Source organism: Ochotona curzoniae, unplaced genomic scaffold (genome assembly GCF_017591425.1).
Source record: "Ochotona curzoniae isolate NIBS_2020 unplaced genomic scaffold, NIBS_Ocur_1.0 contig_3819, whole genome shotgun sequence".
Classification (NCBI taxonomy): Eukaryota; Metazoa; Chordata; class Mammalia; order Lagomorpha; family Ochotonidae; genus Ochotona; species Ochotona curzoniae.
In genome coordinates this window covers 4,506,743-4,523,945 of record NW_024466004.1, presented here as the reverse complement: position 1 = coordinate 4,523,945, position 17,203 = coordinate 4,506,743, and the positions used below count along the sequence as shown (strand labels likewise).

Sequence of the window (17,203 nt, the reverse complement as noted above, 5' to 3'; positions counted from 1 at the left end):
TGTTGAGTAAACAATATGTTAAAAATAATGCAAGTTCAATTCTTCAAAACACATGAGTTGAGACTGTGTCAATGACAGGTTCAAAAACAAACAAACAAACAAAAATTACAGATTAAATCAAGGCAAACATGTGGTGTCTAAGCTTTTGGGATTTGCTCATTTCCCTTAGCATTATAGTTTCCAGTTGGGCCCATTTAGCCACAAAAAAAAATTTTTTTTAATTTTTCAAAAAAAATTTTAAAGATTTATTTATTTTAATTGCAAAGTCAGATATGCAGAGAGGAGGAGAGACAGAAAGATTTTTTTGTCCAATGATTCACTCCCCAAGTAACTGTAACGGCCGGAGCTGAGCCATTCTGAAGCCAGGAGCCAGGCGCCTCCTCTTCCGGTCTCCCACGCGGGTGCAGGGTCCCAAGGCTTTGGGCCGTCCTCGACTGCTTTCCCAGGCCACAGGCAGGGAGCTGGATGGGAAACAGGGCTGCTGGGATTAAAACCAGCACCCATATGGGATCCTGGTGCGTTCAAGTTGAGAACTTTAGCCATGGCGCTGGGTTAAAATTTTTCAATGAAAAGGAGGTAGAATCATGAGAGTGAGATGGTAGGAGAGTGTTTTTGCTTTTTTGCTTTTGGATCTTCTCCATTTGAGCCTGTAATAATCTACAACTTCAAAAATAACTTGAAAATAAAATATGGTCATTTTTCTGACAAGCATCCCATAATAGTCTCGTCAATAGTGCATGAAATATTGAGTAATAGGAGTCAATGCTATAGTATAGTGGGTAAAGTGGCCCTCTGCCATGCTGATACCCCTTATGGGCACTGAACGGTTTCACTCCTGTTGCACACTGTTCCATTGCTGATCTAGCTCCTGCTTATGTGTCTAGAAAAACAGCAGAGGATGGCCCAAGTGCTTGGGCTCCTACATGCACACCAGACACCAGGGAGAAACTCCTGGCCCCTGGTTTCAGGCCAGCCCAGTTCCAACTGTTGTGGCCTTTTGGGAAACGAACCAGTAGATAGAAGTTCTTTTGTCAATCTCCCTCCCAATCTTTCTTGCTCTCTCTCTCTCTCTGTGACTCTGCTTTTCAGTTAAGTAAACCTTTAATCTTCCTTTCCTTTTTTGGAAATAACTGCTATCTAATGAGAAAAAGTTACTTGACACTATTCTAAGAAGCAGTCTGATGGGATAGTTTCCTAATTGGTTGTTTTCTAACTGATCATGTCTAATCGGTTGTTTTGATACATACCAAACTTTAAATAATGGGCCTTTTACCTTTAAAAGTTTGGAGTGTGCAACATTTAGCACATTTATGACAGCCTTACAACTTGGTCCTTTAATCTGCTCAATTATGTAGTTGAATTTGGCTGACATGCGTTTCCAGTGCTCCAGTTCGGTGAGTGGACCCGAATCATCAGCTTCTTTCCTCATCTGCTCACTCTCAATAAGTACCTGCAATCAACAAAATGTCACCTTCTTCATTAAGATCTCATTGCAACTGCTCAGATGAAACAAAATGTAAATTTTAAAACATAATGTTTTAAAACTCTGAACAAAGTATAGCAGATATCTATTCAACATGATCCATAGTATTTACTAAAATTTTTTAGCAAACGTGACATTAAACATGAAATACTAACTAGAGGGAGGCATTTGGCCTAGTAGTTAGACACTTTTTGGGACACCTAAATCCCACATTGGCTGAGTGCCTGGCCCTGGCCATTGCCAATCCCAGCTTCATGCTACTGTGTACCCTGGGAGACCGTAGGTGATGGTCCTGACACCCACATGAGAAATCTGAACTGAGCCCTGATTTTTTTGCTTCGTCTGTTTTCTATTGTGGCAGGCATTCAAGGAGTGAGTCACAGAATAGAAGCTCACTCTGTCTCTGTCTGCCTCTTTGTCTCTCGAATTAATACTTTTTTAAAAAATGAAATTCTAGAAAGAACTTTAAAGTCAAGAATATGATAAGCTTACCACTATGATCACATACTTCTAATCTACCTGGTAATGGAGATCCCAGAACAAGTACAGTTTATGACAGATGCATGGGTTAGAAATGAAAACACAAAAGTGTATAATCACAGATGATATCACTGGTACATTCTAAAAATTCAAGAACATCTAAAATCAAATTTTTACAATGAAAAAAGTGGGTCTTTCAGTAAGACTGCTGTATTTATACACAAACATCAGTAGCAAAAACAAGCAATGGAACCACTGTCGTGGTACAGCAAGCTAAGCTGCCCCCAGTGACACCAGCATCCCACATCCAAGTGCCAGATCAAGTTCTGACTATTCTGTTTCTGATTCCATTTCCTGCTATTGACCATGGGAATGCAGCATAAGACAGCCCAAGGGAGTGGGCTTGCGCCCATGTGAGAGACCTGGAAGGAGTTTCAGGTTCTGGATTCCTAGCCCAGCTCTGGCCGTTGTACTCAACTGGGGAATAAATTAGCATATGGAAAAGCTGTATCTTCACCCTCCCCTTCAAGTTAATAAATTCCTTTTCAAAAAAAAATCAGTAGCACTACTTTCCAAACCATTTCACAATCTAAAAACATAATTTTCACAAATAAATCATCTTGCATAACAAATAATAACAATGATAAGACAACTAGAAATTAATCTACAAAAGTTATGCAAGACCTTTTGGAAAAATTAGAAAAATTACTTTCTGCACACAACTGAAAAATAACTCTATATATGAGAAATATAGAAAAATAACAGACTTTACATCTACCAACAAAGTAGTCTTAAAATTAATTTGGGAGAATAATTCATCAGAAGAAATCAATGTAATTTTGAAGAAAAATGTAGAAAAAAGGTCTGATGAAAAGGTATCATCAAACAAATAAATGTGTTTAAAAACTAAAACAAAATAAGTTTGGCACTGTTAGAAACTATTAGGCCGCTGAGGCCTAAGAACAATGGACAGAGATAACCTAAAGGCTGGTGAAATGTTTATTGCTGGGGGGGCTGGAGGGGGAACTAGCATGTGGGACATTCCAAAATGCTGACAATGCATAGCCTCACTCACCTTATCAGGGTTCACATGGTACGCTGCACCTCCCTAACAAAGCAGCTTAAGGCACTCAGCCTGCTGTTCAAGCAGAATGAAGCCTGGCTCTAAACCCTCGGCCCTCTTTCTGGAAGGTTCAATTGCTGCTCTCTTCATCCTGGCCCCAATTCTGCCCCCTCTCAGTCTTTTCTACTTTCACCAGCTGCCTTCTTCTTCAAATCCTAAAATCCTAAAACTTGACAGGTACAGCATCCCCTGCTGTGAGCTGGATCAGAAATGGAGCAACTTGAACCAGAACCAACACTCATAGGGATGCCAGCATCATAGGTGGGAGCTATTCCCACACTGGCCCTTGGTTTTTCTTTTATTTTTTTTTCTTTAATTAATGTAATAAATACAAAATGATGAAACTCCTAAAAGAAAATACACAAATAAGAAAAAAAGCTTTTTAAAAAATGCACTAACTTGCCCCCAGCTGCAGACAACTGCCTAGGTTACACTGTACCTAGGCAAGTGTTACACTGCTGAGAGAAAAGCAGCCAATAGCTAGCAGGCATCCTGGGCCTGGTTAATGCCAAATTTGTGTTAACTATACCAGTGTGCCAGCATAGTTGTCTATTCTGTTTTTGTTTTTGTTTTTGTTTTTTAAGATATGTGTATGGGTGTGGGGGAGGAGGTCAACAGCATGATAGCCTAGTGGCTGAATCCTCATCTTTCACGTCCGGGATCCCATGTGAGCACCAGTTCATGTCTCAGCTGCTTCACTTCCCATTCTTCCAGCTCTCTGCTTGGGAAAGCAGCTGGAGATGGCCCAGGGCCTTGGAACCTTGCGCCTGTGTGGGAGACCCAGAACAAGCTCCTGGCTCCTGATTCTAGATCAACTCAGCCCCAACCATTGCAGCTACTTGGGGAGCTAACCAGTGGACGATCTTTGTCTCTGTATCTCCTTCTCTCTGTATATCTGCCTTTCCAATAAAATAAATAATTTTTTTAAAAGCACTAACTTGAATACCATCATTGTCAAAATGCAGTTGCCAACAGGGGAAGAAAAGGGACTGAAGATTAGGAAAAGAAACACAAAGGCATTCTAAGGTACTGGGGATATTGCAGTTCTTAACTTACATAGAGGTCCTGTGGGCATTTATTTTACAACAAAGCTTATTTTATTGGACTCGCTTTTGTGTTATACAGGAACTTTCCAGAAAGTTCATGGAAATGCATATGAACAAAAAAATTATAGCAAGATTTCCAAAATTTTTTAAACCAAAGGAAACTTTTAATTTCATTTTTTTCAAAAACTTTTTAAATGACATTCATATTTCTCATAGGAAATAAATTTCTGGTTTATAAGCTTCAAGGTTATGGTCTTTTGTTATAGGAGCCCAATGGACTTAAGACAGGTATTATACTATTTGTGTAAAGCTTTTAAACAGCAATATATATTCTGTACACATAATGTAAAGCTTATAGACATGCAAATATAACAGAAGTGCAAAACATTCTAGAGAATGGGAGACCAGGCTGTCAGGACAGTGGGAATTGAGGGAAAAAGAGCAAAGAGGTGAGGAATTCTGAAACAAATAAAGGAATTGGTTAGCATTTCCTTAATCTTAGTGGAAAAACATGCCATGCTATTTTTCTTTGCTTTTTTTTTTTTTTTACACTTATAACTCTTCAGAATTTAAATCGTGATGGAATTTTTAACAATATAATTGAGGTTAAAGACATAATGGGTTTTCAGAACCCCTGAAGTTTCTATATTAAACCCATGGGATGCTTGTAATTGTAATTATGGTTTATGGAGCTCTTCCTTCATCTTATTACAAGCTCCTCCACCTCTTGGAACAGAGAATCCTGAATATAATTTAAATTTTCCCCGAACGTCTAAGGTCTATCTAATTTGAATCACTGAATTAAAGATCTAAAGTGAACCTTGAGAGTAACCTAAAGCTGGCAACTCTTTGATGTTTTAATTTCTATTACACCAGCACTCTTAGATGCAGATCCTAAGGGGATAGCTGCAGGAATTCCACCTGCTGGGGAGACATATGCTAGAGAAGTCGTCTGGAATCCAAAACCTCTCTCCTGACAAGCACCCTGCACTCTTTCTCTCCCCGTCTCAGGTCATATGGTAGATATTTCACATGAAATCCTATCAGATTATTTGTGTATATTACATCACTCCCAAACCTACTTTTTTTTTTCTGGGTCAAACATATCTGTGTACTTTCTTTGAATGGAATCACTCATATCTGTGACCATTTTTTCCTCTGACTGACTACCTTATTTCCTTTTGGTTTATGGGTCTCCACATACCATGTCCACTAATACTCTATAAGAAATATTGACTCTCTCCCAGAAGGTCGTTTATCTGTAAACTTTGCTTATGGTGTTTTTGTTATGTGAGAGTTACCAATTTTTTTTTAATGTAGTGCAATCTGTCAGTTTTATTGCTTTATTGTTCTGGCTTGGATATCTTGCTTAAGAAGATACTAATAAAGTCCAAGGTTGCTAGCTTTGAGTTCTGACTCATTTATAGCTTTGCTTTTGTTTTTCACATTATATTTTTAGACGTTTCACTCAACATTTTTTAATATTCATCTAGGCTTTTCTCCGTACCAACAGTAAATTCTTATTGCAGTTATATTCTATTATAGAAGTATACCATAAATCATGAACTTTTTATTTGGTTTATTTCCAATTTGGTGATTATTGAGGCCATAATGAATGATCTCGTACAGTCTCGAATAGACACATACTTTCATTTTCCTTGGGTGTGTACAACTAAGCCATAACGTAGCTAGTTATAAACTAAATTTTACAAGACATTTCTTTGCAAATATTTTTCCCCATTCTATAGATTGCCTCTTCACTGTTTGATGTTTTACTTTGCTGCACATGTGCTTTCTGTATAAATCCATTCTGTTGTAAGAAAGTATGAAATTCTGTCATTCGTGATAAGATAGATAGAACTGGAGGATACTATATTAAGTGAAATAAAAAAGAAACAAAAAGACACATATAATGTGATCTAACTGGTAAGTGGAATCGGAACAAGTTGATAACATAGAAGTTGAGACTAAAAAAGTGGTTAACAGGTACCAGAGATAGTAAGGAGAAGGGAGAGAGATAGTATGGTCAACAGGTAAAAAGTTACATAAAGTAAGTTTGGAGTTAAATTCCAGAGTATGTCCAGAGGTCTGGAATTGTGATTCCCCCTGCTAACTTCTTATTCTTCAGAATGGTTCTAGCTATTCGTGTTTTTTTGTGCTTCCAGATGAACTTTTGAATCATTGTATCCAGTTCTGTGAAGAATGTTTTGGGCAGTTTGATTGGAATTGCGTTGAAAATATATATTGCTCGTGGTAATATAGACATTTTAATGATATTGATTTTGCCTACCCAGAAGCATGGGATGTTATTCCATCTTTTGAGGTCTTGTTCAATTTCTTTTTTGAATAGTTTGTAGTTTTCTTCGAATAGGTCTCCTACACTTTTGGTTAGATTTATTCCCAGATACTTCATACTTTTCTCTGTTATTTTGAATGGTATCCTGTTGGTTAGATCTTCTTCCATCTTGGTGTTATTTGCGTACACTATGGCTGTTGATTTTCGTTCAGCCTTTATGGAAATCAGTCTGGAGAACACTCAAACAACTCAAAATCTGCATACCATATGACCCAGCAATAGCACTCCTAGGAATATATCCAAAACACCTGTTTCACGACAAACCAACATGCATCCCTATGTTCATAGCAGCACAATCAGTAATTGCAAAAACATGGGAGCAACCGAAATGCCCATCAGCAGAAGATTGGATAAGAAAGCTTTGGTTCATCTACTCCATGGAATACTACTCAGCTATTAAAAAAACAAAATGCAGTTCTTTGTGGCTAAATGGGCCCAACTGGAAACTATAATGCTAAGGGAAATGAGCGAATCCCAAAAGCTTAGATACCACATGTCATCTGCTCGACAAGCTGATGGTATGTGAAGTGAATGAGCCAAGTGGAGTCGTTTTGGCACTGGAAGACCCCTGCTGGCCAATTCAAGTATTGCCATTCACCCACACACTCAGTTCTTCAGGGACCACAGGAAGAGTAGAAAAAGGGGAGAGAAAGAATGGATAATGAGGATTTTAATTAGAAAGCATCAGCTGCAAAGGGCAATATAATTTTGTTGCCTTGATTTAATCTGTAATTTTGGTTTGGTTGTTTGTTATTTTCTGAACCTGTCATTGATACTGTCTCAACCCATATGTTTTGAAGAATTGAACTTGCATTATTTTTAACATATTGTTTACTCAACACTATGTCAATTAATTCCATAATGTTGTATATTGATGCTGATGTTTTGTTGGGGCTTTTAACTGACCGGGACTTTATCTGTTAGCTCTACCTTCAGACCAGAGAAGGTCTCCCCAAGAGGCCACTGAACTTGTCTGGACAATAAGATGCTGGACTTTATGCTAGGTATATGCTTGCAATGAAGGAATCTCAACTGAACTTGAACTGTGGTTATGCAGCAAGGTGGAGGAATCCACTATGGGGGGAGGGGTATGGGAGGAGTGGGGGGAATCCCCAGTGCCTATAAAACTGTATCACACAATACTATGTTAATAACAATTAAAAAAAATAAGAAAAAAAGTTCCAGAGTAGAGTGATTACAAATAATGATACTATACTGTATTTCAAAAAAAGAGAGATAGAGAAAAGATTTTGAATTCTTTTACCACAAGAAAATGAAATGTCTAAAGAACTAGATTTGAACATAAATGTGCACATGTATCTAAACATCATAAACTCAAACAACCATCGGTTCCAATTATTTTCCAAATAAATAATACTACAATATTTTAAAGCTTTTTTTAATTCTAAACAGGTTCTACCATATTACATCCCCACTAGCAACATACGAGAATTTCAGTTCTTCACAACCTCATTTGGACTTGAAAATGTCAATTTTTTAACTAAATGTTAATCATAGTACATAAGCAGTGATATCCCATTTTGATTTTATTTTACTTCTCTACAGTTAATGAAATTGCACTGTTAATGAAATTGAATACCTCTTTGCATGCTTATTTGGATCTTCTTTATAAAGATTTGTCTAAAGTTTTGGACCATAGTTAAAAATTTATTTGCCTTTTTATTATTTATTTATTGACAATCTTTGTATATTTCAAATACAAAGGATTTTTTTTGTCAGATACATGTCCAACCAATATTTCCTCTCAGGCTATAATCTGTCTTTTCATTTTCTTGGCAGTAACCTTTGATAAGGAGATAGTTTTATAAGCTTCAACATGTCAGTATTTTAATTTATAATTAATGCCTTTTGCATCACATCTAAAAGAATTCTTTGTTCATACCAACATTATAAAAATTTAATCTCATACTTTCTCTGATAAGTTTCATAATTTTAGTCTTGCATTTGTATGTCTGATCAATCTTAGATTTAACTTGTACATAAGACAAAAAGTCAAGGTCATTGTTTATTTTAAACTTTTCACAAAGTATAATTGCTTATTTTTATTTCAAAAGCAAAGAGACAAAACCAGAGACAGAGAGCTTCATCTACCAGTTCACTTACCAAACACCCTCTACAGTCAGGGCCAGGCCACGCCAGAGCCAGTGGCTAGACACTCAATCCAATGATGTCTCAGAACTAGCAAAATCACTCAGGTAACACCCTTGGAACACTCTTGCCCACATCGGTGTCTCTAAGGCTTCATTAAATGCCTGTTCCCTAACCCATGCTGCTAATGCAATTTGACAGCAAGGAGTTGTCCCCTCTCCTTCCCTCCTCCCTGAGGACACAGGAGAAAAAACTGAATATTTTTCCCATCCATCTTCCTCCATACCTCAACCCTCCTCACCCTAAGCAGACAGCCAACCACATGGGTGTGCATACTCCTCAACTACGTAAACAATACAAAAAATTAAATGAAAATTAAAAAAAAAAAAACAATCCAAGTCCCCCATGTAAATGACAGAGAAACAATCACTTGAACTAACAACTGGTACTTTCCAGGAAGCTAGAATTGGGAGCAGAGTCAGGACTCAACCCCAGGTATTCCAGCATATAATGTCCATTCCCCAACCAGCACCTTAACTGTTACTCTAGACACCTTCTTGCAGAGTCTACGTTAGATGTATTTCTTTTCATTGGAAAAGCAGACCTACTGAGAGAGGAGACACAGAGAGAAATGACACATATGATTCATTCCCTAAAGGGTCGCAACAGCCAGTGTTGGGCCAATCTGAAGTCAGGAGCCACAAGCCTCCCACTCGGGTGCAGGGTCCCAAGGCTTTGAGTCCTTCTCCACTGCTTTCCCAGGCCATAAACAGGGAACTAGATAAGAAGTAGAGCATCCAGGACTTGAACTGTGCCCGTATGGGAGATGAGTGCCACAGGCAGAGGCTAAGTCTACTACATCACCATGCCAGCCCCTGCAAGGTTTTTTAGAGACCTCTTTTCTATCTTCTGCAGTGATTCTGCTTGAGAGGCTATTTGCTGCAACTGTCCAGTTTTTTTGCTTCTTATTTTGGATTGTTGAATCTCCCTATATCTAAGTTATTTTCTCTTGCTTGTTTTTATTACTGCCAGAGAAAATGTACTCAACCAGGAAATGGCGAACTTGTCACTGTAACATTGACATGAATGAGAAATCCGAACTCTCCGGGAACCCAGACAATCGCACTGACACACAGTTTAACATAGTGTGCAGCACTTAGCTCTTCATTAAATCCTCTTCTCTCCTTTATGGACATGTAAACAAACAATAAATTTTTGGACATAGTGCTAGCTATTTCTCATTCTTTGTTATTTCCTTTTCAACCCATATTGTTCAAGTTTTCTCCCTAAAGTGAGAAATATCTTTTTTAAAAAAAAAAATAGCAGGAGGGGGCCCGGCGCGGTGGCGCAAGTGGTTAAAGGTCCTCGCCTTGCACGCCCGGGATCCCATATGGGCGCCGGGCTCACTTGGGGAGTGAATCATCGGACGGAAGATCTTCCTCTCTGTCTCTCCTCTCTGTATATCCGCCTTTCCAATGAAAAAATAATAAAAATAAATCTTCAAAAAAAAATTTGCTTTTTATCTTTGTTTTGTTTTGACTGGAAAGGCAGATTTACAGAGAGACAGAACGACCTTCCATTCACTGGTTCACTCCCAAAATGACAGCAATGGACACAACTGAGCCCATTTGAAGCCAGGAACCAGGAGTTCTTTCTGGATCTCCCATGTGAGTGTAGAGTCCCCAGGCTTGGAGCCAAGCTCCACTGCTTTCCCAGGTCATAAGCAATATCTTTAAACTCATTTTGAGTAGACCAACCACACAGAACATCAATTTTGCTGTACAGCCAAGAATAGACCAAGTTTCAAAAAACAATCTAGAAGAAAAAAGATTCTTTTTCTCCTTACTTTTAGAGAAAAAAATGCAATGGCAAAGGCACACATGAAAACTACAACTCCAGATGAATCATTTGAACCACTCACCTGTTCAATCTGTTTGTACCATATCATCAGCACTTCTTCCAGCTGATGAACCATTTCCGAGTTACCAGCCGCAGCTGTCACTTCTTCAAAGGTTTGCAGTTTGGAAAAATCAACACTGTCTATCTTTTTTAACATCACTGTTCCTTCAATGCTTATTCTGGCACCTGAAAGGGGGAAAAATTAGGAGATGTTTAATGTTATTGTGTTGAATGCCAATATGTGCTTTCAAACTAGTTACTGAAATGCTAAACTAATACTCTACAGAAATACAATTCCAGTTGGTCATCAGATTGTGACTTGATGAAATGGTGTACTTCATTAATTTTAAACAATGAAAGTAAATGTTTTAAGGAATTGATGATAAGGTATATAGATATTTTAAAGATACTGAAATTTTTCATGTGGGACATAAGCAGTGATTCTTCTTTGCTATAATGCAACATAAAAAGAAAACATCTCTTACTCCTGTGAAAGTCCCTGTATTAAAGATTCATATCTTACTACTAAGATAACATTTACTTTTTAAACATCGTATTTAGCTATTATTCTTTTCTTTTAAAGGCAGACAAAAGAGAGAGAGATTGTTCTTGGAAGAACTGCTTCGATCTCCTAAATACCCACAACAGGTATTTTAGTCAGTCAGGCCACTGCCAGGAGCCTAGAACTCAACCCAGATCTCCCGCATGGGTGCCAGTGACTCAAGTACTTCCATCTGCTGCAGTAGCAGGGAACTGGATTGGAAGCAAATGATCCAGGACAACCAGGCACTCTACTATGGGATGTGGGAGTCCCCAAGCAGCATCCTAATCAACACATCAAAACCTGCTCTGCAAGAAAAGGATACTACAAAACGTTTATGGAAAATTGAACTAAAAGGTTAAGTTGATTTGGTTACAAAAATATTTTTAAATCCACACATGATTTGCTGATAACGCATATTCTCCAAGAATTTTCTGAAGACCATTTGTTTCTTCTTCTCAAAAGAAAACTTTTCTTGTGGTATAGCAAGGTAAGCCACTATCCATGGTGTTGGCATCCCACATGGGCACCATATGTGTTTTGACTGCTTCACTTTCCTCCCTGTTCCATGCTAATGGTCTGGGAAAACAGCAAGGGGTAGCCCCAAAGCTTTGGGATCCTGCACTCACAGGAATTTTTGACTTCAACTCAACTCATCTTCAGCCATCATGGCCATTTTGGGGAATAAATCAGTATATGAAGGTCTCTTTTTCTCCTTCTCTCTCTGTAACTCTGCCTTTCAAATAAAAATAAATAAAACTTCAAAAAAGGGGGGACTTTTCTCTGATACTTCTTTTTAACAAAATATCCTACAGTTAATTTGCTTATTATTAGCAATTTACTTTACATTTATACTTACCATCCAAAAATGAAAGGTATCTATTGATGGTTTCAGTGAAAATATGTTTTTCAGATTCTCCCTGCTGGGATTGGTTCAAAGCACCCCAATTACTAGTTGCATTAATAGCTGGTAGAAATATGTTTGCCAGCATACTCCTAATTCCATTTAGGAGTCCTTTCGATGCATCCAGAAGGGTAAATAGCACTTCCTGAAAGGATGGTGTTCAAATGTTATTACGTAAGCTGAGTCCATAAAAGATCTGAGAAATTATAATCAACTTTCAATGCACTTGCATAAACCATGGAGAAAACTTTAGTGGCTATGAGTGTGGGCATTCCAGAGTCAACAAATCTGCATTCTGCCTCCCTTTTAACCACGTACACAGTGCTTCAATGTCTGCACACTGAAGCAGCCATAGTCTACAGCCCATACAACAGATCCTAAAAAAAGTTCACAGAAAACGTGCACCTTGGAAAATGTGCATCATGGAAAAAAAAACAATGCACAGGTTTCAAAATACGTCCACACCAAAATAAACTTATCTTTTAATTCCATTTTCTCACAAATTTTTGGAAACACCCTCATGCAAGGTAAGGAAACATCCTGCATGGAGAAAGCCCTAAGTTACAAGGTGCCTTATCCACGGCAAGGAGTCCCAGAGTGTTTCATGGGAAAAGGTTTTCCCTGAAAGGCCAGGGAAAGAGCATGAATCTTGACTTCTGCTCAGGATTTCGAAGGGAAAGATTGATAAGCCACAGAAATCCAAAGCCAAAGCCATGGGTGTATGACATTTCAACTCAATGCAGTTTTTTTTTTTTTTTTAAAGCAAATTCACATCCCACTTTTGAAATTTTGCTTTTTTTTTTTTTTTTTTTTTTAAAGATTTGTTTTTATTATTTTTTCATTGGAAAGGCAGATATACAGAGAGGAGAGACAGAGAGGAAGATCTTCCGTCCGATGATTCACTCCCCAAGTGAGCGCAACGGGCCGATGCTATGCATGCCCGGCATAGGCATGCCGGATGCTATGCCGATCCGAAGCCAGGAGCCTCTTCCGGGTCTCCCACGCGGGTGCAGGTTCCCAAAGCTTTGGGCTGTCCTCGACTGCTTTCCCAGGCCACAAGCAGGGAGCTGGAAGGGAAGCGGGGCTGCCGGGATTAGAACCGGCGCCCATATGGGATCCCGGGCGTGCAAGGCGAGGACCTTTAACCACTTGCGCCACCGCGCCGGGCCCAACTCAATGCAGTTTAAGTGACAAGGAAACACCATGCCAAGAATCCAAGATTTGGGGAAAAAAAATCATTTCGAGAGCCACTAAAAAACAGGTTAGTTTCTCATTTTTTAACATAAAATGTGAGGTAGTGAGGACTATAAGGACAACTAGCCACAGGATTGCTTAAAGAGAGGCTGGCTTTTTGGCTTGGCTGGATATTTGCCCTTGTGACCTATCACCTGTTTTTTCCACCACTGCTGCTGTACCACCGGCCCAGTGTCGCTATGGGAAAGGGCACTAGGCGCACGGTAGCATCATGGTGAAAATGTGATTTTTCCCTCACAGATTCATGGAAACAGTCTTTAGTTCCACACTGAGAAACACTGACACGATGCCCTACACGGCTCAGCTATGATTACATTTACACTGTTATTTCATGTAAACAGAAATTAGGCTAAGCAAAATAGACTTTTACTGGACATAAGGACACATGGGGAAAAAAAAAAGGCAGGGTCAAAGGGTAGAAAAAGTTACCAAATTTTCATCCTAATAGGGAAAAGTCCATAGATAACAACAAAATTTACAAAAAGAAGCCATCAGAGCATATTATTTGGAAGACAATACAGGCATCTGCTATCAGAGCTTAATAGCTGCTTCTGGAGAGTGATTCAGAAGACTGTTTATCACAGCAGGATTTACATAACCTTGTCTTTCTTTAAATTATGTGCACATATTATCATGATAAGACAAAAATTTGGAGAGAATCAGTAAGAGGGAATACAGATAGAGAATATATCCACACATAGAGAAATCACAGCGACACTTCACAACTTCAAAGACAAAAAGAAAAACTGAACAGAAGGAAAAAAAGAGGATCTATGATGAAGACTAACAGAAGAGGTCTCATTAACCACAAGAGACGCAATGAAGTATCCAACTAAGCCAAATATACAAAGATTTCTCTCTTTAAACAATCTTCTTTTGTAAATGGAAAAGAAGCAAAATCAGATTTGTTGTCGGTGATCTTTCCCATTGTAAAAGGTATCAAGACTCTCACAACAAAGAGAATTAATATTTGTTGAGAGTTTAGTGTATGTCATAAGACTCATTATGTTAAAAGCAAACTTATCCTTTAGCCTCACAACGATCCTGAATGGTAGCCATTATTATTATTCCCAATGCAAAAATGTAGAAGGTTGAGTCTCAGAAAGGAGGAGCAATGTGCGGTACAGTGCTAGTCAGGGGTGAGTTAGAGAACAAATTCAGATCGATTTGCAAAAATGCTGCATCTTTCATATCACCACCCTGCTCCCCGAAGACTGAGTTAGCAGCAATCAGGTTCTAAGACAATTCTCCCTTTACTTGTTCTAAAACTATGATAGAATTAACATACTAGTGTTAAAGGAACCAATACTTTTTATGAACGAAATTCAATTGTGTTCCTGAGAAAGAAATTATTTGTATCCTGTCTAACAGAAGTAGAATCTCCAGGAACTTTGAAAACAGTATTGAAAAGTAATGCACTGAACTTGATTCTAGCCAATGTGTCAATTTCTTTTAACATATGAAGACATCATTATCTTGGAACTTAATCTTATAGAGAGAAAGGAAACCACAGTAAAGCAAACATGTGACTATGTTTAACTTAAATAACTTGAAACAAAATTGAACATACCTCATGAACATTTTTAGCACTTATAGCAATATCGCTGTGACAACGAACAAAAAATAAACACAGCCCTTTAATTTTCTCTGGGGCTGCACTGTCAACATATAGTCTCATCATTTTTGACCCTTTGGGTAATCCAGGAAATGTCCGACCAACTTCTGCAAATGAAAGCCACATCATTGAGTAAATGTGATAAGTCGCTATGCCTCCTACCCCACTGTTTCTTTTACCTCATTGCAACAAATTGCCAATGTGATCATGGAATAAATGCTTTGGTCTACAAAAAAATACGTCAACAATTACAATTCTTAAATTTTCACCATTTGTTTTAGTGCCTGTCACTGATCCCTGCACTTCTGGCCTGGCCTTAGGGCCTTTCCTCCAGGTATTCTCCACGTTGCACTACCAAACTCCTACTCATCCTTCAAATCTCAGCTGAAAGGACATCATCTCTGAGTCTGAAAGTACTCATGGTACCCAACCTGCATGAGATTCTTCCTTGAAATAAGCTTAAGGAACATTAAGTCATTACAAATCTCTCATATTAAAAAAGATTTTAAATGTGAGCACTGAGGCCTGATGCAATGGCTCGATTGGCCAATCTTCCACCTTCAAGCACCAGTATCTTATACAGACACCAGTTCTTGTCCCAGTTGCTTCACTTCTCATCCAGCTCCCTGTTTGTGACGTGGGAAAGCCATCGAGGACGGCCTAAAACCTTAGGGCTCTGCACATGCATGGAAGACCTAGAGGTGGCTCCTGGTTTTGGATCAGCTCAGCATTGGCCATTGTGGCCATTTGGGAAGTGAACAAATGAATGGAAGATCTTTCTCTTTGTCTCTCCTTCTCTCTGTAAATCTCTTTCCAATAAAAATAAATCAAGTGTCATGAAACAAATTTTTCTTAAAAAATTCCCATCAGAGAGTCACGCATTTGGCTTTGTGGTTAAGAGGCAGGTTAAGATATCCACATCCTATATCAGAACCCCTGCATTCAATGCTCAGTTTCACACAGATCCTTGGGAACAACAATAATGGCTCAAGGAACTGGATTCCAGCCCCTCACACAGAAGACCTAAATTAAGTTTCTGACTCCCAGCTTCAGCTTCAGTTTCAGCTTCAGCTTCAGCCAGACCTGGCCACTCTGAGCAATTTGGAAGTAAGCCAGCTGGAGAACACCAGTGTCAGGGCCCTGCAGAGGTAGTCATGTGAAAACACCACCAGTTAGACTCTGCAAGAACATAAACCTTGAGTGGAGACACACACCCAGAAAAAAAGGATGGACGGAGGGATCTGAGAAGTAATAATCTAATGATGAATCCTAAAGAAACTGTCCTAAAAATCTGTGTAAAGGTTCTATTCCTGTCTTTCCCAAGGCCTAATTTTTCAACTAGCTCTAAATTTTCTGAACAACACCTTGCACTCTTCTCCAGCCCCAATTTTTTTTTCCTATATAAGCCAGGGTCAACTGCTGTTGCTTGTAGCCAAAGAACCTCAATACAGAGTAAGGAGCAACCTAAGAGCCCAAATGTCCATTCACAAACTTGGCACAGGGAGCTCACTACCCTTAACACCCTTCCCTTTTTTGTTAAGAGAACCTGATTTTGAATCATGCCACAACATGCACATCTTCAAGCAGAAATCACTTTTCCAGCCTCCTCAGCCTTTCACAAGGCCATGTGACACCATTGTAGCTGATACAATCTGAGGAAAACACGTGCTTTCCTGATGAACAAGAGATATGGCCATCAACAGGGGGATGGTTTCTATTTTTTTCTTCAGTCTCTGATTTTTGTTTATTTTAAAGGAGATAGAGGGGCAGACAGACACTTCTTCCATCCACTACTTCATTCCTCTAAATGCCCACATGTTCCCAGGCAGGACAGGTCCAAAACCAAGGGCCAAGAATTCCATCTAGGTTGCATGTAGCAAGGATCCAACTGCGTGGGCCACCACCTAATGCCTCCCAGGGTATGCATGGCAGGATGCTGGAGCCGAGACCAGAGTCAGCTAGTTGGCATTGTGGCATAGACGGTGTAAAATCGCTGCCTGTATCTTATATAGGCACCCATTGTGTCCTGATCCTGCTGTCTGCTAATGGCCTGCAAAAAAACAGCTGGAGGGTGGCCCAAGAGTTTACATCCCTGCTTTCCAGAGAGTAAACCAGCAGATAGAAGATCTCTATTCCTTTCTCTGTGTCTCTCTCTCTCTCTCTCTCTCTCTCTCTCTCTCTCTCTCTCTCTCTCTAATTCTGGCTTTCAAACAAATAACTCAATCTTAAAAAAAAAAAAGACCAAAGCCAGGACCCAAACCTAGGTACTCCAACATGAAATGCTGGTATCCCAACCAGTATCTGAAAAACTACACCAAACACTCGTCCTAGTAATGACTTCTAAAAACCACAATGCCATTAAATGCTATACAGTATTTTTAATAAGGTATGTC

General features: G+C 39.0%; 1 protein-coding gene across 2 annotated transcripts in view; it reads right to left on the bottom strand.

The window, feature by feature from the left end:
• The window catches only part of DNAH8 (dynein axonemal heavy chain 8), a 288,139-nt gene extending 273,248 nt beyond the window's left edge, over positions 1-14,891 (bottom strand). For both annotated transcript variants that reach the window (XM_040982961.1, XM_040982963.1), the window contains exons 1-4: positions 14,766-14,891; positions 11,897-12,086; positions 10,519-10,682; positions 1,274-1,450 (exon numbers count right to left, since the gene is read on the bottom strand). In XM_040982961.1, the coding sequence (XP_040838895.1) occupies positions 1,274-1,450; positions 10,519-10,682; positions 11,897-12,086; positions 14,766-14,876 (642 nt within the window). In that variant the 5' untranslated portion in view covers positions 14,877-14,891. The remainder of the gene's footprint in view (positions 1-1,273; positions 1,451-10,518; positions 10,683-11,896; positions 12,087-14,765) is intronic.
• Positions 14,892-17,203: the final 2,312 nt, after the last annotated feature.